Below are 24,825 nucleotides of genomic sequence, written 5' to 3'. Positions count from 1 at the left end.
ACTAGGACTTCAAATTTATTTTAAAATGTTAGGTGTTGTTTGTTTTTTCCAAGCGAAAATTCGTGAAGTCTGCGGACCACTTCTGCAATCATTTGTAGCAGAAAAGGTGGAACAAACGGCTGCAGTCCATAAGAAAAAAACATGTTTGTTTTTTAAAATCTGCAGACTGCTGCAGTAAACTGAAATTTAAATAAACTAATTTTATAAACTGAAAATAGTTTTCAACACCGAAATTTAAATAATTCTAGTCTTAAAACATTGAAAGAGTACTAAAAAGAACATGTAAAAAAAACAAAAATATAAAGCTTAAAAAAATTACAAAAAAATAAAAGAAGCTAACAACTTTATTCTAAAAAAAACTATTTTTAAAAAACATAAAAATAATAATAATAAAAATTAAGAAAGAATTACAATAGATGTCTACAAAGTTCGTAAAAAATTCCACACGTTAAAAAAAAAAAAAAAAAAAATTGAAACTGAAAATATTACTAACAGAAATGATAAAAAAAAATTAAAGTTTTTTTAAAAAAATCAAGTTCAACAAAATTTGTAGAGACTATAATAAGAAATTGTATCAAATCCGTAAATAAAAGTTTTAAAAAATCTAAGTTTTTTATATAAAAAAAAGTAAAAAAAAATAAGTTATACCAAAATTCTAAAAAAAAACAAATCAAAAAAATGAAAGCTGAAGAGGTTTGAAGAGGTAAGTCAATTGTTGCGCCACGCAACACACGCGTAGAGGTTTTGCAGTCTGGAGTCTTCCAAAAAAACAAACTGCTGCGAAAGAGAAAATGTTGCGCGTGTGTTGTGTCGCGCAGCAGAAAGTGGTTCGAAAATGTTTTTTTAAAAAAACAAACAGCACCTTAGTGACTATTTATATTGACGTGGAAAACAAAACCTACACTGTAATCCGTGAAGGTTTGATTTGCTTAACATCTTATTCTCGAGTCAACCTAACGAAAGAAAAGGAAAAGAAATTAGTAGAAATGCAAAAAAAAAAAAAAAAAAGTAAAACAAATTGGTGTTTTCGAGTTTCATTAAAAAAATGAAGTGAAAGAAAATGAAGTAGTTATTTTTCCTCCTAACTTTCATTCTGATTTGTAAGGACAAAAAGTTTAATTTTCTTATCACTTCTCTCAAACTCGGAAACACAAAATATATATATATATATATATATATATATATATATATATATATATATATATATATATATATATATATTTCCTTCTTCTTTTTTTCTTTCCTTACTTGTTTTTCCTTTCTTTTCTTTTATTTACTAAAACTCGGAAACTAGCACTTGGATGGAGTGGAATGCAAACAAGACCTCCTATCATTTGATCTTAACAGCATCAAATATGACATAGTAGAAGAAGAAATTATAGAAGATTTATCAATGCCTCGTATATTGATTTAGAGGAATACGAAGACAATTATATTATCCAATAGGGAGACACGTTTTTTAAAATCAAAGACCAAGAGGACCAATATGAAAGCGAGCATTGTATATTTAGAGAACTAGGTGTGAGACCCATGTATTACATGGGTTTAATTAAAAAAAAATATGAAATTTTAACAATTTGAAAAGTTTGAATTTATAAGAAAAATGAAAAAAAAAATTGAATTATTAAAATTATTGAAACTTTAATGTATTAAATACATTACATATATAAACCCTTTCTAATAAATACTTTACATATATATTACATTACACATTAAATTTGGAATTTTAATTTAATAAAATGAAAAATCTAATAAAATGATAAGTGGAAAATAGAAAATTTAAAAATTTTAGAAAATGCCAAGTATCCAAATGAAGGAGAAGATGACATGTGGCAAAAAAACCTTCATTTATTATAGTAGATATTAATTTTCATAAATTATTCTTTGTGTTAAATAATCAAATATAATATATATATATATATATATATATATATATATATATATATATATATATATATATATATATATATATATATATATATATATATATATATATATCAATGGAGAAAAAAATGTGCTACGAAAATTATTTTCTATGGTTATGTTAAAATAGATGCTAACCCTAGCCCGTCTTGGGACGATTTAGTCAAGTTCGGTAATATATATATATATATATATATATATATATATATATATATATATATATATATATATATATATATATATATATATATATATATATATATGTATAGGTTATTTTGTTCTAAGTATCTATTGTGTGCATGTATGATTAATTATGAATCAATCAATCATTTCCGTTATTTTAAAAAAATAATTATTAATAATATTAAATGTTGAAAATATAATGAGTATTAATTAAATCTTCAGCATTTAATATACATTAATTATTTTCTTAAAATAACTAAAATAATTGGTTTAGAATCAATCCTAAATGCACACAACAAATATTAGAAACATTTGAACATAACTCTCTCTCTCTCTCTCTCTCTCTCTCTATATATATATATATATATATATATATATATATATATATATATATATATATATATATATCTTAAATACCTTATAAAGCATTTTTGGTCAAATGTTGAATTTTAAGTTGTACAAACATACAATGCATTTGTACAATCAATTTATGCATTACAAAAAGAGTAGAGTACATATGGTCAACAGTTGAAAAGGTCAAATCTCTTATAATCTATTCTTAGGCTATTTTGATCATGTTCATTCCTTATCTCCGTATTTCCTCAAATCTCGCAATTTCTGTTCACAAATTTTGGATGTATATCGCGGACGTTTCCATTTTTAGGGTTTAATTTATCTTTCAGCATTCAACCACCATTGTCACACCCGTCGCTTGGTGCGGGTAAACGGCTAGTGTGTGTGTGTGTGTGTGTATATATATATATAAAACATATTAATCATATATTGAATCTTAAGAGGTATAAGATACAAAGTTTTTTGTACAAATCGATTATGGATAAAAAAATGTTTAATACTTACCAAAAGTTTGAAAAATGAATTAAGGAATGTCATTAAGAAATTTTATTTGGAGCTAATTGACATTTTTAAAATACTAAATTCTAACATATAAATTAATTTTTATTTCTTAATAATATATAAACACTCGATATAAATATAAGGTCTAAACATAAATATTTTTTTAAAAATGATCTATTTTTATTACATAATAACTAATAATAATATCTAATAATTATTTCATTGTAAGAGAAGTATTCACCAAAAGAAATTTTATCGCCGCCGTTTTGCGCGGACACACATCTAATATATATATATATATATATATATATATATATATATATATATATATATATATATATATATATATATATATATATATATATATATATATATATTCTTTGACCTATTTATCAAGACAAGCCGAATGATATTTCTCATTTGTTTTTTTAGTGTTCGGTGGCAATCAAATTTGGAGATGTGTAGCTATGTGGCTCGACTTGCAGATACCAAGCTTTTCTTTGTTGGAACTTTCTTTAATAATTATGCATTGTGGGACTTATCCCGTATTGGAATCAAAAAAGAAAAAGTTATTCCTTATAAGTCTAAGGTGCTGTTTGTTTTTCTTTTAGACAAAATATCTGCAGTCTGCGGACCACATCTGTAGAACTCTGCAGTAGAAGAGGTGGACCAAACGTCTACAGTCTGAAAAAAGAAAACTGTTTGTTTTTTAACATCTGCGGGCTACTAAAATAAACTGAAATCTAAATAAACTGATTTTTTTAAATTGCAAAATGATTTTTTAATATTTTTATAACTTTGTTATAAATAATTAACGAATTTAGATCAAATTTTATGTATTATTGTATCAAAAATAAAAATAAAAATCGTATGAATTAACTTATATATTTGATAAAACCAACAACTTTAGTTGCAAAGTTATAACTAAACATTATAATTAGTGATCAAAGAATTTGATACATAAATAGATGGAAATAAACTTCGATTTTTTCAATTAAATCCATTAAAAATGTATCATAAATATTTTCTCGATAAATTGACGATACTGTATTGAATAATGTTTTACAAAATTTGGCAAAAAAATATAAGAATATATTATGATTTTTTTTAATATTTATATAAACAACTTCAACGACTATTATTGTAATAAATTTTTATTTATAAATTTGTCAAAAATATCATGTTTGTATCGTCAAACGTTTTTTTTTTTTTTTTTTAAGTTTCGTATTTTTTTTTTCAAATTATTTATCATCAATAAAGTTGGAAAAAAATATAAATTAAAAAAAAAAACTAAAAAAAATAAAGATGTATATGTTTTTTTAGGCTAGAAGATGTTTGAAGATGTTAGAAGACTTTGATCCACATCTGCGCCAACAAGAGGTCGCGCAGACATTTTTAGGTCTGCAGTCTTCAAAAAAACAAACTGTCTGCAAAGACTAATGTCTGCGCGTGGTCTGCGCGGCGCAGACAGAAGAGGCCACGCAGATCTGCAAACAAAAAACAAACACTACCTAAGTCTCACTGGTTTATCAATATGGATAAAACATTGGGCTAAGGTGGATGAGTTTGTGATGTGGTGTTAGATTAGCTGAAATAGGCTTATACTAAAAGAATATTTAATTGTCAAAAGATTGAAATTCAAAGCCATTAGGGTCTTCTTGATTAATTTTTTTTAATTACGAAATTAATTAATCTTTTACGTTAAATTTGTCATAATTGATTTGACATGTATTTTGGCAATTAAGTTCGGTTTTTGACAGTTTCCAGCTGTCATAATCAAAGCTTATAAATACTTGTTTTCTGTCATTTGTAAAGGGTTACATAATTCACATTACACCACAAAACTCTTACAAATTCGTTTTCTAAAAGATGAAGGGAGCATAGTGATTTTCAACATATTCAAGATTTTTTCTTAAATCGATTGTAGTATCATCAAGACAGACCTTTATCGGGATAATTTCTATCTTAGAACACCGCAAATTGCAGGTCTCAATCTTCTTATTTTCGAGTTTTGTGAATTTTCTGTAAACATCAACATACAAGTATGTTTCCTGTATTGTAATTCTTTGCATATAAATTTGATTTATTTATGTTTCCGATTGTTCAAATTCGTGTTTGATTACTTTTGTCATAACAATATTTGGTGACAAATATGATAGCTTGGATCGATGCTCGACTAGTGGTCAGGATGGAAATAGTGATAGTGGAGTCGGTGTTTATGACTGTGATATGAGTGCTTTGGACGTACCATAATGTTTTTTTATTTCGGCCATCTTATTATAAAAAACAATTTACTTTTAATAATATTGTTGAGCATTTTTTTTCGTTGATTCTCGTTACGAAACAATAAATCTATGTATAATTGGATTGTGTGGTTGTAAAATCCATTACTATCTTAATTTGTTGTTGCTAACTTCTAGCTAGCTTTTATTTCGGTTTTAATATATTGATGTTAGTTCAAAACAAATGAAGAGTTTGATTCGCTCAAACATCGTTATACTATTTCACCACCAAGGGGTCACGATATGACCATTTAACAAATGATAATGACTCTTTTCATAATAAAATTATACCCGCTAAGATGTGATTTGCATTATTATGTTGCATGTTGTGTCTGTATATCTTTCACTCAAACGAACCCGCTAATAAAATTAGACCCGCTAAAATTAGACATCACATCAAAATTGTGTCGATTAACCTTTTTATTTAAGTTTTTTTAGGATAAGAAAAGTAATCGTTATTAACTTATTACAGATATTAGTAATTTGTTAAACAAGTTTGAGGTTATTAGTAATCTGAATACAACTAAAATTAATAGCGTGAGCAAAATAACAATAGAAAACACCACCATTCGTGTCTGGAACACGTTTTGTGGAATTGAGGCAATATAATATTTCATCCGGATAAAAGTGAACCTCTTCAAATTGTTTCCACCATTACAAAGTATGGTTAAATTAGGGTGAAAAGTATGGTCTCATTCCTACTATCCTCTCTCTTTCATATTAACGCCAAATTAACCATTGATCAAACATTTTTATGATATGGTCAATCATTTTTTTCTTATTCCTACCATCCTAACAAAATGTACTAGAACTAAAACAATTTGTACAAGCTATGTATGCAGAGAGCTGAATGAGGGATCAACACGTCCATCCCGTTCATTAAGAAAAAATGGCTCCCAACGTGACGATACTGCATCTTTTGGGCATACTAAGTAGCATGACATGGAAGCTTTATTTGCTTTGTTAGTATCAAATATTCTAATATGTATGTCAACTTCACGTATAAAAAAGCATTAGCTAATGATAAATATTCTCATAATTAATTCTAAAATGTTTTAATTATAATGAATCTTATTATAATTAAATGTAAAATATATTTATAATGTTCATAATAAATAAATTTGGAATTAAATATGATAATACTTTTTATAATTAATATTTCTTATATGGACCTTTATTAAAAAATATCAATATTATCAAGTTAAATAATTTTGAGTAATTGACCATTTATTAAAATATGTAACCAAATTAACTAAAAGGGTTTTTTATAGTTTTTTTTTTTTTCAAATTTAAATCAATTAATTATCATCGTACAATGAGTGAGATGATAAACGTAGTGGCGAATCTAGAACTAAAAATCACGTAGTTCCTTATGTAAATAAAACTAAAAAAAATAAAAAAGTAAAAATCACTAATGGTGTTCGGTCGGGTTTTATGCCTTAAACATAACTTTAATATTTATAATAGTTTTACATTTGAACTCTATCACTATGATACTTTCTAAAACACTTTTTTCAATACATGAAATTAATCTATCATTCAAAAATTAAAATATATAAAATATGAGGACGAGGAAGTGGCGTTCGGTGGAAGGACAATGGTTGTCGGTGGTCTCGCCGGATGACAGACAATGAGATATATCGATTAGACATGCAAGAACCTTATGAGGCGTTAAACGTTAGGTGATGTCAATCGGTGATCACATTTCGTGAAGTTTTCATTTATTATTTTAAATGGATTGATCTATTGTCTAATGAATGAATTTTAAATGGATTGAGATGGTGGACTATTTTAAGTGGATTATAATATATAGAATTTAGGTTCACATACTTTTATTTTTTATTTTTATTTTTTTTACCAAAAATTACAAGGTAGGTCCTATAACACTAATAAGATTGTTCACCAATTTTTTCATATATACCTTATATTAATATTACTAATATTAAGAAAAATAGGTAGGTCCTAGGATATACCTACCTTCAAAGTAGCTACGCCCATGGGTAAACGGATAACAATCTGTGCCGCTAAACTTTTTTGTATGATAAAACTAATTCTTTTAAAGACTACATCCGAAGATCTAGGGGATATAATATTACTATGCATGATTCGTTGTACTCTATTAAGAAGCTCTACCGCATCCGGCACAAGAAAACTAAACATATCAAATGCAAATGGAATGAACACGTGTTGATTTTCCATGTACTATTTCTCATGTTTGATGACTTTATCTGTAGCTGCTTTTAAAGGAGTCTGTCCCACCGTGAAACCCCCAGCCCTCAAGCCCACGAGACGGGATACCCATGTAAGTTCCACACATGTGTGCTTCCCTTCGATCCATCTAAAGATCAAAATGTCATCCGGTCTGAAGATTGAAATTCCTTTTGTCGGGTCAGTCAAGAAATTAACAGGTACCTCTTTTTTAGCGGAAACCTCGACACGATTTCTCATGTTGGTGACTTTGTTTGTTTTTTGGCTGCAGATCTGCGAAATCACTTTTGTCTACACGACGCAGACCATGCTGAGACATATAACCTTGCAGTGTGTTTGTTTTTTCGAAGTGCACAGATCTAACAACGTATGTGCGAGGTCTTCACCACACAAACATGGATTACCCTCTTCTAAGGTCTGTGAAGTGCTTTTAACCAAAAAAATAAAGAACAAACTTTTGTTCTATCGGCGCCTCCATTCATCGACTTCCCACCCCCGAAGTCTCCCACCTATCTTCATTCGTTCCTACCTCGCTCCAACACCGAATTTCGTTGTTCCTCCTTCGATTAGAACCACCGCCTGATGTTGCCCTTGTAACCTCCTCTCTGATCTATAGCTTCTCAGTGCTTCAAATCGATTGTATCTTCAAAATTGATCGTATCCACAAAGTCGACAACCCTCCACCGTTGGTCTTCTTCAACTCATCTCCTCCTCTCGTCGCCGCTATCTAGACCAGGCGCATCATCGGCTCCATCATACCACCGACTCCGATATACCACTCGACGGATTCTTAGTTGAAAATGCAAACAAACAGATCAGAAAAATTTCTCCTGTTTCTGATTTTTTGTGTTGTTGTTTTAATACCAAATTCAATGTTATTTTTTTGCCGAAAAACTCTCCATTTTATTGAAATTAGTTGTTTAATCTTGTAGAAAAGACAAAATTGCAAAAATGGTCCCTGTGGTTGTCAAAATTCTGCAGTTTTGGTCCGAAAAAGTTTGGCGGTGCATCAGTGGTCCAATTTCGAATACCTTATGCAGTTTTGGTCCCTATAGTTGGAATTGTTGTGTGTTTTTGGTCCAAACCCAACATGAAATGATGAATATGCCCTTTGATAATTCTTTTTTATTTATTTTTAATTTTTTATTACTATTTTAATTAAAAAATAAATTAAAAGATTAAAATAAAATAACTCTCTCTCTCTCTCGGTAGCCATTCTCCAAACACCACCACTTAGTTTTGATTTAGGGATTTTGAAGATTGCTTCCAAAATTTTAACAAAGAACCACCGATGGACCTCCCGATTTCCTCCTTGAACACCACTATTCTCATCACAGTAACCAGAAAACACCACAACCGGGACCATCCTTCTTTCTTCATCTCCAGAAAACACCACCAACGGAAACCTTCTTCATTCATCGGTGGTCCCGATCTATATTTTTTAGGGCTATGGTTTCCTTGTGGTGACAAATGGTGATGGTATGCGACAACAATGGTGGTGGTCAGATCCATTGTGCAGAAGTTCAGTCAAACACAGTAGAGCACCAGAAATTAACTTGAGAAGGTGAACGAGACGGAGCCCCCTATAGAAGAAGAGAAGAACGGTCATACACAAGCCCTAATTTTCAAAAACTAGTTCAGGAGGACTTGGAAGAAGCTCCAATGGAGGATGATGTTGATGGTGGCTTTAAAGAGCGTGATTTTAGAGAAACTCCACCATTTTCGTCCATTAGAAGCCATGTTTCGATGAGTGGTCATAAGATATAGGAGAATGAGAACCAGAAGAGAACAGTGGAGGAGGGAGAAGTGACGAAGATGCTGGTAGTTGACAATGACGAAGGAGTTTGGTGTTTGTCTTCAGAAAATGGAAAAGGGGAACAGAAAGAAGAAGAAGAAGAAGAAGAAGAAAAGGAAGAGGACGATTATACGGGTTGTGTTGGAGGTCAGGTGCTCGCCGGAGTTTTGGTGTTCGTTGGATGTCTTGGTTTTGGATGAAACTCACACTTCCTGTTATGATTTCCGGTGAAAAAATAACATTCCCCCGTAAAGAAGTCTCCTACGTTTTCGGCGAAAATGGTGGACGTCGGAGGTGGTTTCAGGCGAAACAGCAGCCACCGATGGTGGTTCTGGACAAAAGAGGGTTGCACCGGTTATGGAGGTGGAGTTGGTGATGAATGGGTTTTATGATAAAGATGGAAGAGTAGTGGGTTATATATTTATTTATTTATTTATTTTGTTTTAAGATGAAAAAAATATATAAATTAAACTAATTAAAGTATTACAAAAAATAGAAAAAATAAATTATAAGGGTATAAAAGTAATTTCAAGTGTATAGGGACCAAAATCACTAAAAAGATTCAAAATTGGACCACTGGTGCACCACCAAACTTTTTTGGACCAAAACTGCATAATTTTAACAACCACAGGGACCATTTTTGCAATTTTGTCTGTAGAAAATTTGAAAACATTCCTGAAAGTAGCATTTCTTGTTTAATTTATGTTAAAAATTGTTGAAACACAATATTTCTTGATGTATCTTGCTGGAAATTTGAAATGTTGATTTTTATGTGCTTTTTTTTGTTGTAATAATAATGTTTGTGTGCAGTTTTGTGTTGAAAATGTCAAATAATAAGGTTCATATGTTGTTTTTTTGTTGAAAATGTGAAATATAATGTTTATATGCTTTTTTATTGCTGAAATTATGAAATAATGGTGTTTATTTCCGGTTTTTTTTTTTTTTTTTTTTTTTTTTTTTTGCTTGAAAATGTAAAATCATTATTTATGTGTTGTTTTTTTTTTGGTGAAAATGACTTTTTGCTTGTGTTTATTACATGAAATATAAATGTATGTGTTGAGAATCCATTTTAAGTTTGTAAAATTAATTTATTTAAAATTAAATTTATTTGAGCAGCATGCAGACATTAAAAAACAAAATTATTTTTTATTGCGGACTGCAGACGTTTGGTCTACCTTTTCTGTTGTAGATGTGATCCGCAAACTACAAACATTTTAGTTTCAGAAAAACAAACAACACCTAATTCACTTTCTATCTAACTTGCTATTTTGAAGCAAATCTAATATTAATAAACTAAAAAAATACTTAACAATAACATTACATATAAACAATATATTACAACACATGTCTTGCTTATATTCATACAAAATACATATGCGATAATAAGGAGACATTACAAATTTAATATCTAATAATCGAGATTAAACTGTTAAAATATCTCATTTTATAGACAAAACATGCCACAAACAAAAAAACCTGACCTAAAAACTTTTTTTTAATTAATTTTTTTTACATACAACAAGATCGCATACGCATTTAATAGAATATTATTGTTTGATGTTATAGACTCAAAATCTAAGATTAATTTAGTCCAATGATAAAAAGCATTCTTTGGTTTGATTATTATTGTTCTTTACATTTCCAAAAAAGCTCATGTTATGACATAAAGAGATAAGGAACTATTTGTTTTTCGCTTTTTCTTATCACAATTGTTCCAAAAGATATTGAATAACAAACTATTTTATTTTTATACATAAAATATTATTAAAATAATAATATTTTTTCAATAACATTTTATTAACACAAAGTTTCCATAGTTTACCTTCTAATAACATGTTTAACATGTTTTTTAATCGAGAGTTTTTGTATTAAAAAAAACAAAAAAAAAAAAAAAAAAAACAAGTTGCTACATGTTTATAATAACATTAACCGTACATAACCCAAGAAAATTACATAAAAAATAAAATAACACGGTCAATAAAATACACTTATTTGTCTTTTATTGATACCTTCCGTATAGTTACGAATGCATCCTTTTGTTTTCTAGCATATTTTTTTGGGGGGTGCTTTTTGAACTCATGGCCTTCAAGATCATATTATATAGACTAAAACACAATACATGAAATTCAATGAATATAAAAATACTATGAGGAAAAACAATAGTTAGTAGTAAAAAAAGTGTCACTAATCCATCATTTCCACTTGACATATTGGTGGCAAAGTAGAAGAAAATAATAAATAACGATAATTATATTACAGAAAAGTTTGATATTCAGGATCACAATTATTAAATAAATGGTTATTTTCTAATGGGTGGCATGTCATCCAAACATACCAACTATTTGCTAATTTGGTGCATCGAAGGAAACTTGAATAAGACAAATATAGAATATAAATAAAACTTCTGCCTTTTGAAAAAAACAGTGATCGTCTACAAAGGAACAGATATTTTTTGGCATGGATATTTGGACATACACTTATCAGTCCTACTATTTGTACCCGGTTCAGTTGAGCCCGGTTACGATAACGGTCATTGTCAAGGCCCATGATATATAATTATATAACCTTTACAATATTATTACTTATATTTAATGAGTGAAATATTTGAATACAAATGAATTGCAACTTTGTGTTTTTTTAGTGATTTAAGAGTGTTTTTGCTATAGAGGAGGTTCGAATTTGATCCTTATTTGAGAGTGTTTTTTATGCAAGGGAGGTTATCATTTTATTTTTATTGTCTTTATCTTTTTACATAAATCTAAACTGGATATGGATCAACTGTCTTTTTGTTTTGGATTATGACCAATTTTCAACCATCCAACTCTACTCTATTAACAAATTAGGCAGAATTAGCATTTTTCTTTTTACAAATTTGGTCTAATTCTTTTTTTTTTTTTATATATAAATTTTCCCAAGCTTTTTTTTTTTTTTTTTTTTAATATATTTTAAAAACAATATTTTTTTAATAAATTTTGTTTTCTAACTTATTCTATATTTTTCTCTACAACTTTGCTTTTGAAGAATTCGTTTTTACATAATTGATTTTTTATAACTATTTTACATCTTTGTTTTTATGCATTTAAGATTTTACCATTTTTACATCTTTTTATTATACATGATTTTTTTTTTATCACTTTACATATTAGGTTTTTGTAAAAAAAAATGTTACATATTTGCTTTAATTAATGTTTGGATTATGTTTTCCAAACTGATTTTTTAAATCACTTTACATATTACTGTTTTACTATTTAATAACATAATTTTTGTGAAATAAGTTTGAATCAAGCTTTGTACCCAAATTGGTACACAAAATATAATTTGATGTTGATAACACGTTGGATCCAACTCAAGCCTATTTCCAAAATTAATTTTGAATCCGATTCAAATTCGGTTATCTGATCTGGATCCGAATACGATCCGAAGTCAATTTGGGTGAAAGATTGTTTTACGAGATGGTAGCAAATCAAATATAATATCCTGTACATTCCGATCTGTGGGTCCCACTTTTGTGATTTTCATAGATCCTATACCCTACAAACTACAAAGGTGTTGGTTTCCAGCTGCTTTCATAAATCTACACTCAAAGATTTTGGCACACGCCTGTCCTTCGCTCATTGCTTCTTCCTCCACTCGCTCAAAACGCCATGACGTCTTATAGGGTATTATTGTAACTTTATACATCCCATGAAGCCAACTTTGTCCTTATTAGAGTCTTTTTTTTTCATTATTTTTTATTTTGTGATTCTTAAGCCAAGCCCACTACAGTCCACATACCATTCAACCATCTTTTGTAATCACCATGAAAAGAATTGGTCCATGACCATATTTTGGAATAATCATAACAATATATAAGAAAATTTGGAAGGGCTCTATCAAAAAATAACTATAAGTCTATAACTATCTTTTGATATTTACATGAGACAATTATATATTTCAAAAAATTTGTAAATTTATTTTTCTCATCTATTGATATCAGCATTTAATATATATCGACGGAAGGTAAACAACAAGCTGCCGCTAGCCATTTCTGGATGATAAAACTAATTGGAAAATCTACAGAAAAGTTTCAAACTTCTGAGAAAAATTTCAATAAAGTCCTAAAAGCTTTTTTTAATAGAAAGTCCCGAATATTTAATATTTTGCACAAATAAGGAAAGAGTCTTTTAATTTTTGACCAACAAATAACAGATTATATGATTTTTTCAAAATAATAAGACTTTTCTATTCAAAAATAAATTTTTAGGACTTTATTGAAAATTTTCCCAAAAGTTTGGGACTTTTCTATAGATTTCTTAAACTAATTCTTTTGAAAACAACATTTGCCGATCTAGAAGATATAACATTAGAATGCATGATCCGTTGGACTCTATTGAGGAGCTCCACCGCCTCTGGTGCAAGAAAACCAAATGTATCAATGACAAAAGGTATAAACACGTGTTGATTTTCTACGCATGCATTCTCGTGCTTTGCCACTTTGCACACAATGACTTTCAAAGCAGCATGGCCTGCTGTGAAACCGTTGCTCCTCAAACCGATGATAGGGGAGACCTAGTAAGATCCACACAAGCGTGCTTCGCGTCTACCCATCCAAAGACCAAAATGTCAGCCAACCTGAGTGGATCTTCCATCCAACGAGTCCGTCAAAAAGTTCACTGGTGTTTATTTTTTCACGGATATACCAACATACAAACTAGCATCAAAGAGAACATCCCTAACTATATCATGCCTGTACTTGAAATCGAGGAGCTTTCTACAATGAATCGCGTGTTCCCCAAAAGTGTCCAAACATGCCTTGCGACAAACTAGACATGTCTCGTCAATTGGGAATTAAGGAATCATGAGGCGGTGACGAATGATAGTTCGATATGCAATATGAGACATATGTTGGCCGAGGCCATCAATATGGATAGTTAACAAAAAATCTTGAACACGAGGTGCCCCGAAGACACTCAAAAACTACTTTCTGTCTAACAGTCATGTCGAAGTCAACTTCCATATCCTCGACGATTAATCAGTTGACATCCCTAAAACCATTACTCTCATATGCCTTTGAATTGATCGCCCCTATTAATCAGTTGACACTTAATTTTTCATTCGCATTCTTTTCATCACCTTCGGTTTCGAGCCCTAGTTACCATTTCTACCTTTCGAGTCAATTGGTATTCAAGCTTTCAAACAAGATTTAGTGAAAGGATAATGGTGTTGACACTGTGGAGTTTAAGGTCTCTGAATCAATACATCGAGTCTAAGAATACATATATAGTCGTGTCTCTGCTTTTTTGTATACATTCATGACTTACATGGTTAGAAAGTAATATATATATATATATATATATATATATATATATATATATATATATATATATATATATATATATATTTTTTTTTTTTTTTTTTTTGAAACCCTTTTCTTTTTGTTCTTAATGGATGACCATCTCACAACGTTCATGGAACTACATCACAAAGGTAAGTTCATCAAATTCCCTGGAAGAAGTATATAGAAGGATAAGTTCAAATCATTAACCTACTCGACATCGATAAATTTTCAGTCCATGAAACGAACACAATGGAAAAACTAGGTTATCAAGTATCCCCAATAATGTATTATATTTTAGGGTACCTATAACTCATATAGATTTTGGGTTGGTAGCTTTAGAAAACGATGATGATGCCAGTATCCTATCTCAATTTTGTCGTTTATATAAATTCCAAATACAATAAGATCGCCAATACAAAAAAATAAAAATCACCATTACTATCCCTTCGTATTTTTTTCTTGATAATACACTAATAATCAAATATCGTACATTCCTTAAACTATATTTACTGATCCAACCTTACATTTGTAAAAGTACTATTTCCAAGTCTAGCTTCCACTTTCCTACTATTGATTTGAGAGTATCTTCTTGTATAATTACATGGTCCATCATCTCAATCAATTCTCCTATTCATCCACTCCTACTACAATCAATTAACGGCAGCCAACGATCTCCCCAATTGAAAACGATGGCCAAAATAGTTTTCAACTCCAAGATGCCTTCTTTCTCTCAAATAAACATTGACAACCATTCTCACTAGTTTAATCCTCAAATGGCTCAACATGGTTCAAGACTCGTGGTGCCAATTGACGTCACCAAGAAACCACGACAACAGAAGCTCCCCCTTCACAACCGGTGGCACCCCGACATACCACCGGTGGCTCAGGTCACTGTCGGGGAGGTTTTCCGGGTAGAAATGGTCGACTTTTCCGGTGGTGGTATCACCAAAGAATACACAGCCGAAGACATCAAATACTCCGATCAGTCTGTTGTGAGTTATCATGCTTTTAAATCCGTTCAATTTCAACCAATCACAATTAGGCCCAATAACCTAATTAACAATTAAGCCCAAAAGGGAGTCAACGTCTATTATCATATTATCATATCTTCTTAGTTCTTTAGTTTCTTACTTACACACAGACACATTACACATAGTCACAATTCACAAACAATTCATCTATGGCTCCTAGAACACCAAAACTAGTGGTACCTATTGATCTAAAAAAGAAGCCATGGGAGCAAAAGCTACCCTTACATAATCGTTGGCACCCTGAGATACCACCGGTTGCCACCGTTAACACCGGAGAAGTTTTCAGGGTGGAGATGGTGGACTGGACCGCAGGTGCTGTAAAAGATGACAATTCCGCTAGTGATGTTAAACACTTAGACCTTTCGACTGTAAGTGTAAAGAATTTGTATGGAATTAATTTAGACGATAAGTCAACTATCGGGAACTGTATGAATCATAATAATTTATTAATTTCATAGACATAGATTCTGTATGTATATATCTATGTGATTTGATAGAATAAAATTGATTTTCAGGTGCATTATCTGAGTGGGCCGATTAAGGTTGTTGATGAGGAAGGAGAAGCGGCTAAACCAGGGGATCTTCTTGCGGTTGAGATATGCAATTTAGGTCCTCTTCCCGGCGATGAATGGGGGTTTACGGCGATTTTTGACAGAGAAAACGGTGGCGGGTTTCTCACCGATCATTTCCCTTGTGCCACAAAAGCAATTTGGTATTTTGAAGGAATATATGCTTACTCTCCTCATATACCTGGTGTACGTTTTCCGGGTATAACACATCCTGGAATAATTGGAACTGCACCTTCAATGGAACTTCTTAATATATGGAACGAAAGGGAGAAAGAGCTTGAGGAAAACGGTCTAAAATCATTAAGGTTATGTGAAGTTTTACATTCAAGGCCATTGGCGAATCTCCCATCAACAAAAGGCTGTCTTCTTGGCAAGGTACTGTAATAGTGTAATATAATGTAATGAATCACTACTATGAGTAGAGAAAATGTTTACTAGTTCAGACCTGTAGATTCCAGAAGGAACTCAAGAATGGGAGAAGATTGCCAATGAAGCTGCAAGAACGATTCCAGGAAGAGAAAATGGCGGGAACTGTGACATTAAGAATCTTAGTAGAGGTTCAAAAATTTACCTTCCAGTGTTTGTTGAAGGTGCTAACTTTAGTACAGGTGATATGCATTTCTCACAAGGCGATGGTGAAGTTTCGTTTTGTGGAGCAATTGAGATGAGTGGATTCCTTGAGCTCAAGTACAATCATCTATCTCAAATCTCATAAACCGCCATTGATAAACTTTGTTCTAATTTTAACTGGTTATTAGGTGTGAGATAATACGAGGGGGGATGAAAGAATACCTAACTCCAATGGGGCCTACTCCTCTTCATGTAAACCCTATTTTCGAGATCGGACCAATGGAGCCTAGATTCTCAGAATGGCTTGTATTTGAAGGAATAAGCGTTGATGAAAGTGGAAGACAACATTACCTCGATGCGAGTGTTGCTTATAAGCGTGCAGTTCTGAACGCAATCGATTATCTCTCCAAATTTGGGTACTCGAAAGAACAGGTGAAATTCAAATTCCTTGAAGATAATCGCAAACACTGTGATGATATGATTTGATTGACGATTTGAATTCATGGTGGATTTTAGGTTTATCTTCTACTGTCGTGTTGTCCATGCGAAGGAAGGATTTCGGGAATTGTGGACGCTCCAAATGCTGTTGCTACTCTCGCGATTCCGACTGCTATTTTTGATCAGGTACTTCACTTGCATCAGAACTTGGACATACCTGATAATAATCATGTAGAAATGACATAAACAGGGAGTGATCTTGTTTGAATTTGTTGCAGGATATTCGTCCGAAGACTAAGAAGGTGCCAGTAGGGCCACGAGTGGTGAGAAATCCAGATATTCCGAGATGCAGTTACGATGGGGATTTACCGATAACAAAAAATCCTGGTGCAACAGGGTGAATGAGACATGATGTATTTTGATGTGTAGCAACTCTTTTAAAGTAACAAATTATGGAAACTGTTTTAAAAATACCATTAAGCTAAATTAATGCTATCAAAAGGTAAATATGAAAAACTTTGGCCTAAATATGAAAAACTTGCATAATCTTCTTCTTTCTAGGTTTAAGCTTCTTTTTGGTCTTGACATTTGAAGTACCTAAATATTTTTCAGTAGTAGGATAGGTCTTTTTCCTTTTGTGGACATCTTGATTTGTTATCACCCCTAGCTTTGCAAATGCTACGAGTCATAAGCACTCCCTTTTAGGTAATCTTTGGCCTATTTTCTGATTTAGATGGATGTCTTTTCCTTTTAATGTATGCATTTGGGAGGTAAAGTAGTAGGCCACATCAAATGCCATTCATTGGCTTCAATCCATACCTACAACATGTATATACAAGCTTATTAATTGCATTTAAATGACCCAACATGTAAGTACACGTTTATTATTTGCATTACCTGTATGCGTTTAAAAACATATTCACTATAGCTACATATTCATTTGCATTGTGGTTTAAATAAAGACAATGCACCAATTCCATGTACACATGGTATACTTTCTATAGGTGCATGTCTTAAACCAAAGGGCTTCTAGCCCAGCGGTATCCGATGTTGCTTTCCCTCATTGAGGTTGAGGATTCAAGTCCCGTCGTGGACATAACTGAATTTAAAGGTGTAGTTTATGAGTATGTTAGATTCGTCGTTTAAAAAAAAAGGTGTATGTTTTGAAGTCTATATTGACTGCGAGGTCCATAAATTGCTTCAAACTAATGGAAACCACTTGGCCTGATATCCTAAAATCTATCAAAATTCCCAAACAGTTAAATATAATTATTTTTATCAATTACAAGGTAAAGTGGTCCGAGGAATGACCAACATAGTCAAAATTTGACAAAATTACAAAAATGGTAAAAACATGTATAAAATGACCAAAATGGCCAAAATTTGTCAAAATCACCAAAATAATTTCATGGTTCGAGGATCGGTTTTTGGAGTTGCTGCTTAAGAGCTTTGATAGTTTAAGAAATTGCTTAGGAAATATGTCTAAATACATAGTTTTCATATATTCGCATTGTAAGGATAAAATTTTACGCATTTTATCAATAAAGTGAATTTTTGGTTTTATCTTATTTACTTTACATTTCCTTACAATAACACTTATGAAAATTGGTGGTTATATTTCTATTATTAACAATGTTAAGTATATATTGATTCTTGATTATGTCATTTGTGGTAATGTCTTAATCAACCAAGTGAAAATGAATTATCATCATCCAAGGTTCAGTTTAATAGAAACTTAGAGTCATACAATTTGAATTGTGTGATGTATGAGAATCTTGATCATTGGAAAATTAAAACTAATTCGTTAATCACATGTTTATGTGAGTCAAAGTGAAGGACTATTGGATCTAGTACACCTTAATGTGGACTGATCAGATCCACCACAAAGGATGATAAATCTATTCATCATGATTCGCTGATGGTTCAGTAAATATGGTTATACTTAGGCTGTGTTTGGCGCGCCACAGCTAGCTGATAAGCTAGCTTATTTTTCGAGCTTTTTTATGTTGTCGTGTTTGGTAAGCCAAAAAGTAGCTTATAAGCTAGCTTATAAGCCAGCTTTTTGAAAAGCTACTTAGACTAGCTTTTTAGGAGCTTTTTTAAAAATTTCCAAATACACCCCTTAATTAATTATAGAAACACATACTCTTACATGTCTTTTTATGTAATTTTATATTTTTCAGCTAGTTTTACCAAACGTTATTTTTTGTCAGCTAGCTTTTCAGCTACCAGCTAGCTTTTTATTGAACAACTAGCTTTTCAGCTACCTGCTAGCTTTTCAGCTAGTATGCCAAACATAGTCTTATAAGTGTAATTCTGATTCTTGGAAAAGTTTCAAAGAATAGCAGGATGAACATAGAGAATCTATTAGGCATAAAGATAAAGGTTTCTCCAATCTAAAAGGAAATGAGAGTACTTTAGTATCATATTTTATCATCATCTTAATGATTATGAAACTATGTCACAATTGATCCTCTAAGCATGTCTTAGTGAAATTGTTTTTGACTAAGAAAAGGAATTTATAATTGGTGAAATAGTTTAATCATGAGATGAATCATACTTCGTTTCCAAATCAAGTTTTAGAGTCACACTCTGCTAACTACAAATCGTAACCTTGAATCGCATCTCAAACTAAGTAGGTTTATAACACCTAATGAAATGTGGAGTAGATATGTTTTCTTACTCTAGAACATTTGAAATTGGTATTTGTGATGCTTTGGTTAAAACAAAGATAAATTAGTACCAATTAAATGAAGTGTTGTCTTGATAAGAATCCACACTAACTTTTGAATGTTTGTTTTTGTCAATGAATGTTCCTTAACAGAAAAACTTATAAGTAAAGAAGTCAAAGGGAGTCTTATTGATCTTGAATAGTTTTAAGTATCAATCAAGAATAAACTTGTTAGTTATCACTAACGCATGACTTAAGGTTGATAACCTATTGTGTAAAGTTAATACATTCTTGTTTCTATGCACCTTCCAGTAAACTTGACTATGCATGTGAGTTCTCTAGTCCTAATTTGACTATAGAAGGCAGAGCACGTTGGTCAGTGATAGTACATTGATCAATATCAGTGAGCTGCTAAAAAACATTGAAGACATGGTAGGCCCTTGTGCTACCAGAAGACAAGAAATTAAGAATAAACAAAGTTCGGTCCATGAAAGGAAAACTAAATTTGATTTTGGTGTGTCCTCGACCTTATTTTATGATTGTAGGTTGGAATTAATAAATTTACATGAATGGGAACACATACAACAAAAAAAATCTAAGCGCCAAAATGCTTCACTCTAATTCGTATATGATTATGACATTCCTTTTCATAGTTCGAATTATGAGAAATGGCAAGAAATAGTTTGAACTTCAACAATTATTGTCATAAGTTCTGAAAATGTTTAAACATACATGCACGCTATCTAATGAAAGGTGTATGAACTTGAGAAGTCTAGATGAAGATTTATCAAAGCATCACGTATCAGAAATCCGCACTTTAGTAAGAAAGTCAATCGTATTGATTTCTAAAAGTCCAATTGATTTTTGAATACATGTCAAAGCTAGTGGAAGCATAATTGTTATGCTAGCAAGAGTATAATTATTATGCTAGTGGGAGCATGATTTTTATGCTAAGTGTTGCAAGTTGGCAATGCTATTTATAGGAAACAAAGTTTTCGATTTGCAAATTGTTATATTTGAAAATTGTTTCGCTATAGAAAGTTGTAGGGGAGAGAGCACTCATATTTCATTCCAAATCTAAAAGTTTAGATTGAAATTTTAATGGAACTTAGTCATAAACATATATGAATATGGTATTGAAATGATTTAACATAGGAAATTCTATATGTGAAAATATTATAGCAAAATACTGATCAAGTATCATGTTTTTATGTAAGACATTATGTATCGAATCCTATATGCTTCAAATATAGGATTGATTACATACGCTATAACATTTACTTTTTATGATTTTCCAAATGCCTTGGGCATTAAGAAGGGAAAAAGAATGGAAATGTGTGACAACCGGCAAGCTTCTGGTCAAGTCAAAGCCGAGTCAAGGTCAACAAGTCAACTTGGTAAACTCAACTAGTGTTATGTGTTAGGGATCTCTTTATGTTTACTAATGTACAACTATAAATCTTAATGCAAAGTAGCACTTGAAAGTCCTAAATGTTCAAAATTTAACACTCTAATTTGATTTGGGGAAGTAACAGCTTTAGAAAGCACTATTAAGTACCCTTCGGGGGTGTAAAGCACACAAAATGAGAGGTAACTGAGTCTAAAGTCCTTACTCTACAAAGAAAAACATTAATAAGGACTCCTGGAAAAGTCTCTCTCAATCTCTCCGATTATATTTCTCTCTCTCCCAAATCTCTCTAAGTATGTGAAATCTCTCCTAAATCTCTCTAAGTATGTGAAATCTCTCCCAGATCTCTCTAAGTATGTGAAATCTCTCCCAAATCTCTCCAAGTATGTGAAATCTCTCTATGTACCTTCCTCAGTCGAAAACAGCCCAAAACCGGAAGAGGAAACCCCAACAGGACCCTCTTGGTCCTGAACCTCTTGGTCTGGAACCCTTCTAAGGAGCCAATAGGAATTGCTTCTCGGAAACACCCTTGCTTCGGACCTCCTTGCTTCACTCCGGAATAGACCCACTTCAGAATCTTCGGTTCGGATCTTCTAGCTTCACACTCGGACCGGACCTCCAGACTTCGTACCTGACTCCGGATAAGAAGGAAATGCTTCGGATTTCGCCTGGTGACTCCGGACCTTAGCAAATGGCTCCAGAACTTCTCCTAAGCCCTTCGAAACCTCGCATTTGACTCTGAAATTACAGAGAGAGCCTCGGAAATTGATACTTCACTCTGGAATTTTGAGGATGACTCTGGAAGACCTTCAGAACTTCTGAAATGGCTCCGAAACTCACTTCTTGACTTCGGATTTTAACCATTTCGCAACATTTCATCATTTTAAGGCATTTTGGCTTCGGGAATACCTCCAAACTCATATTTTTCCTATCCTAGACCCCTTAAAACACTAATTTATGACAAATTTTATTATTTTAAACATATTTATATGAAATAATATTCAATATTTTAAAGAGATTCTTAGAGGATAGAAGGGGTTTGACTTTATTATGTGATGCTAAATCCTCCATTTTCCCATGCAAATCCCAGTTAAATACACATTACCCTTAGAAATAAGTTTTACACATCAGTTTTCCATGCAAATGTCAAGTCACTCCTTATCCCTCCCCTTTAGAATACGTGAATCTCCTTCCCCCATATTCTACTTCCCACTTCCTCATCCAGTAAACTCCTAAGAATTCTCTGAAACTCCTTCAAGACTCAAACTTCATCCCTTCAAGGAAAATTCCCAGAATTTTTGTAAGTGTTCATCCTCTTTTATTAGCAATTCTTCATATTATTCCTAAGACTTCCTTATATTTACACATAGAATTATTCTTAGGATTTTCTAAACTTCAAAGAACACCTCCAAGTGCTGGAACTTGGAAATTCCTTACACTTCTTCCAATCTCCAGCAAACTAAACCAAGGTGAGCTTCATACCCCACCTTTTTCCTAAGTTTTTATTGATTTTGTGGGAGAGTACAAGTCACCTCATGTTCTAAATTCTTGAATGATTGCATGTATACGTGAGTTTGATATGTGTGTTGAAATATCATTTTTTTTATATTACTTTCTGTGAACGTAGGGTTTCACAGAAACCATGAAAAAAAATATTTTAATCACTAAATGAACAATACAATTTATAAAAGGAGCCTCCCAAGTTTTTGGGAGTGGTCAACATGCACCCTTGTATCTATGATTTTCATAACTAGAGATAAAAGTTGCTGAAATAGACCTTGAAATGTTGACACTAAGTCTAGAAGTTCGAAATTTGAGCTTTGTGTTCCATAAATGACTATTTGCAAACTGTTAAGGGGTTATTTATAAAAATTTGATATAAGTAAGTTCACCAAGAATATATGCAAATGGAGCCTTTATGACAGAAAATTTTGCATGTCATAAAGTTGTTGTCATGACTTCACACAAGTCATAGTTTTACACAAATCATAACTTGGCATTTCCCCGGTAACTGAGGTCTCACTTAGTGAGATATATATATATATATATATATATATATATATATATATATATATAGAGAGAGAGAGAGGGGGGGAGCTATTTTAGCCGACTTCGTTAATATTGAATTGATTTGATAAATTTTAAAGTGGATTATTTTCAACAAACGAAACGAAACGGAATATTCAGTCAACAAGTACAACTATTATTATTTATTTAGTAAATAATCAAATTCAACGATTTTCTCAAAACGATTAGTATTCTAGTCAGACGAATCTTCACAGTACATCTATTAGATACAATAGTGTACGCTTAAGTCCTGTAAGGGTTATAACCATAGTCTCCTGGAGGGGGAGCGGGAATTTGTGTATAGATCTATACGAGATTAACACCCTGCACCTTCGTTGTTCGCTACAACTACACCGGCCAGTCTAGGGTGACAAATGTCTTAAACAAAACCGACGCCTGAAGAACGTCATAACAAACACTCCGTCATATTAGTATGGTTATAACAACTCACTAGAATGCATCAGAAACGTATTTATACATATTTCACCCTCGGTTAAAAATCAACTGTTTTGACTACCTCAATGAGACTTTTCCACACAAGAGTTATGTTTTTACCAAACCTACTATTTTACACATCAGAAAATATAGGATTTTCTGGGGAAACGATTTGTACAATTTCGAAAACGATGATTTAAGACACACATGCAACTATACTAGATTTGAAACAAGAGTTACAACTATTTGATAAGAAAATATTGGATTTTCTGGATTCCTAAACTGTCATCAAAGTTTTTATACGTAAATGCTTATGAACTCACCAACATATTTTATGTTGACGCTTTTCAAACGACTTGTATTCTCAGGAAACCAATAAGCAGGTTATGGATCGTGAACTCAAGATTATTTTGATGTATTTTTGGGATTTGCTTACTAATGTCTCTTTTGTGTAATATTTAAGAACATAAACACGATGTAAAACAGTGTAAGTTGGTTATATTAATGTATGATGTTTAGTGTTGCTATGTTTCATTTATATGCAATTGTTATGATGCTACACAATGACATCACCCGCCTCCGGACGTTTCCGCCGTTCTGATCCGAGGATATGACAAAATGGATATGACTAAAGTTGATGAACAACTATTAAAGGACAATCTGAAGTTCGTTGAAGATTGGTTGCGTGTGGATAGTTGGAAGTATATAGTTCAAACAGACCATATTAACATGTTTCATATTAGGATAATTCTTGATCTGAATTGAGTGTCATATGGGAATTGAGTGTCATATGGGAATATGGAAATGTTTCCATAATGGGAGTTGGTGATTGGAGTCTGAATGTGAATTTGAAACCTTAATGAAAAGAAGGTGTTCAAGGAGTTACCTTAAATCTGATACTTCATTACCAAAGTGTCAATGGCGCATTTTGTGACATCGTCGTCAAAGTCATTGTGACTTTCAGGCCATGTCATCATAAAAGGGATATTGCATGCATGTTTAGAATCTAACACATTTAGTGGTGATAAGAATTTGGAATTCTTACACTTGTAATAAGGATTTGAAATTGCGAA

At 31.7% G+C, this 24,825-nt stretch overlaps 1 protein-coding gene across 2 annotated transcripts; it reads left to right on the top strand.

Moving 5' to 3' along the window:
- Positions 1-15,124: 15,124 nt before the first annotated feature.
- On the top strand, positions 15,125-17,657 carry LOC145031990 (uncharacterized). Of its 2 annotated transcripts, none has more exons than XM_078980651.1 (6): positions 15,125-15,555; positions 16,110-16,538; positions 16,615-16,850; positions 16,922-17,165; positions 17,250-17,357; positions 17,450-17,657. In XM_078980651.1, exons 1-6 carry the CDS (start codon positions 15,337-15,339, stop codon positions 17,570-17,572), a joined length of 1,359 nt encoding a protein of 452 aa, XP_078836777.1. In that variant the 5' UTR covers positions 15,125-15,336; the 3' UTR covers positions 17,573-17,657. The 2 variants fall into 2 exon arrangements, with proteins under 2 accessions (XP_078836777.1, XP_078836778.1); XM_078980652.1 differs by lacking the exon at positions 15,125-15,555 and adding an exon at positions 15,687-15,962.
- The last annotated feature ends 7,168 nt before the right edge of the window (positions 17,658-24,825 follow it).

The sequence above is a fragment of the Lactuca saligna genome, chromosome 2, assembly GCF_052625555.1.
Source record: "Lactuca saligna cultivar CGN05327 chromosome 2, ASM5262555v1, whole genome shotgun sequence".
NCBI classification, from domain to species: Eukaryota; Viridiplantae; Streptophyta; class Magnoliopsida; order Asterales; family Asteraceae; genus Lactuca; species Lactuca saligna.
Note: the sequence above shows the minus strand (reverse complement) of the source record. Positions and strands in the feature narration are given on the sequence as shown.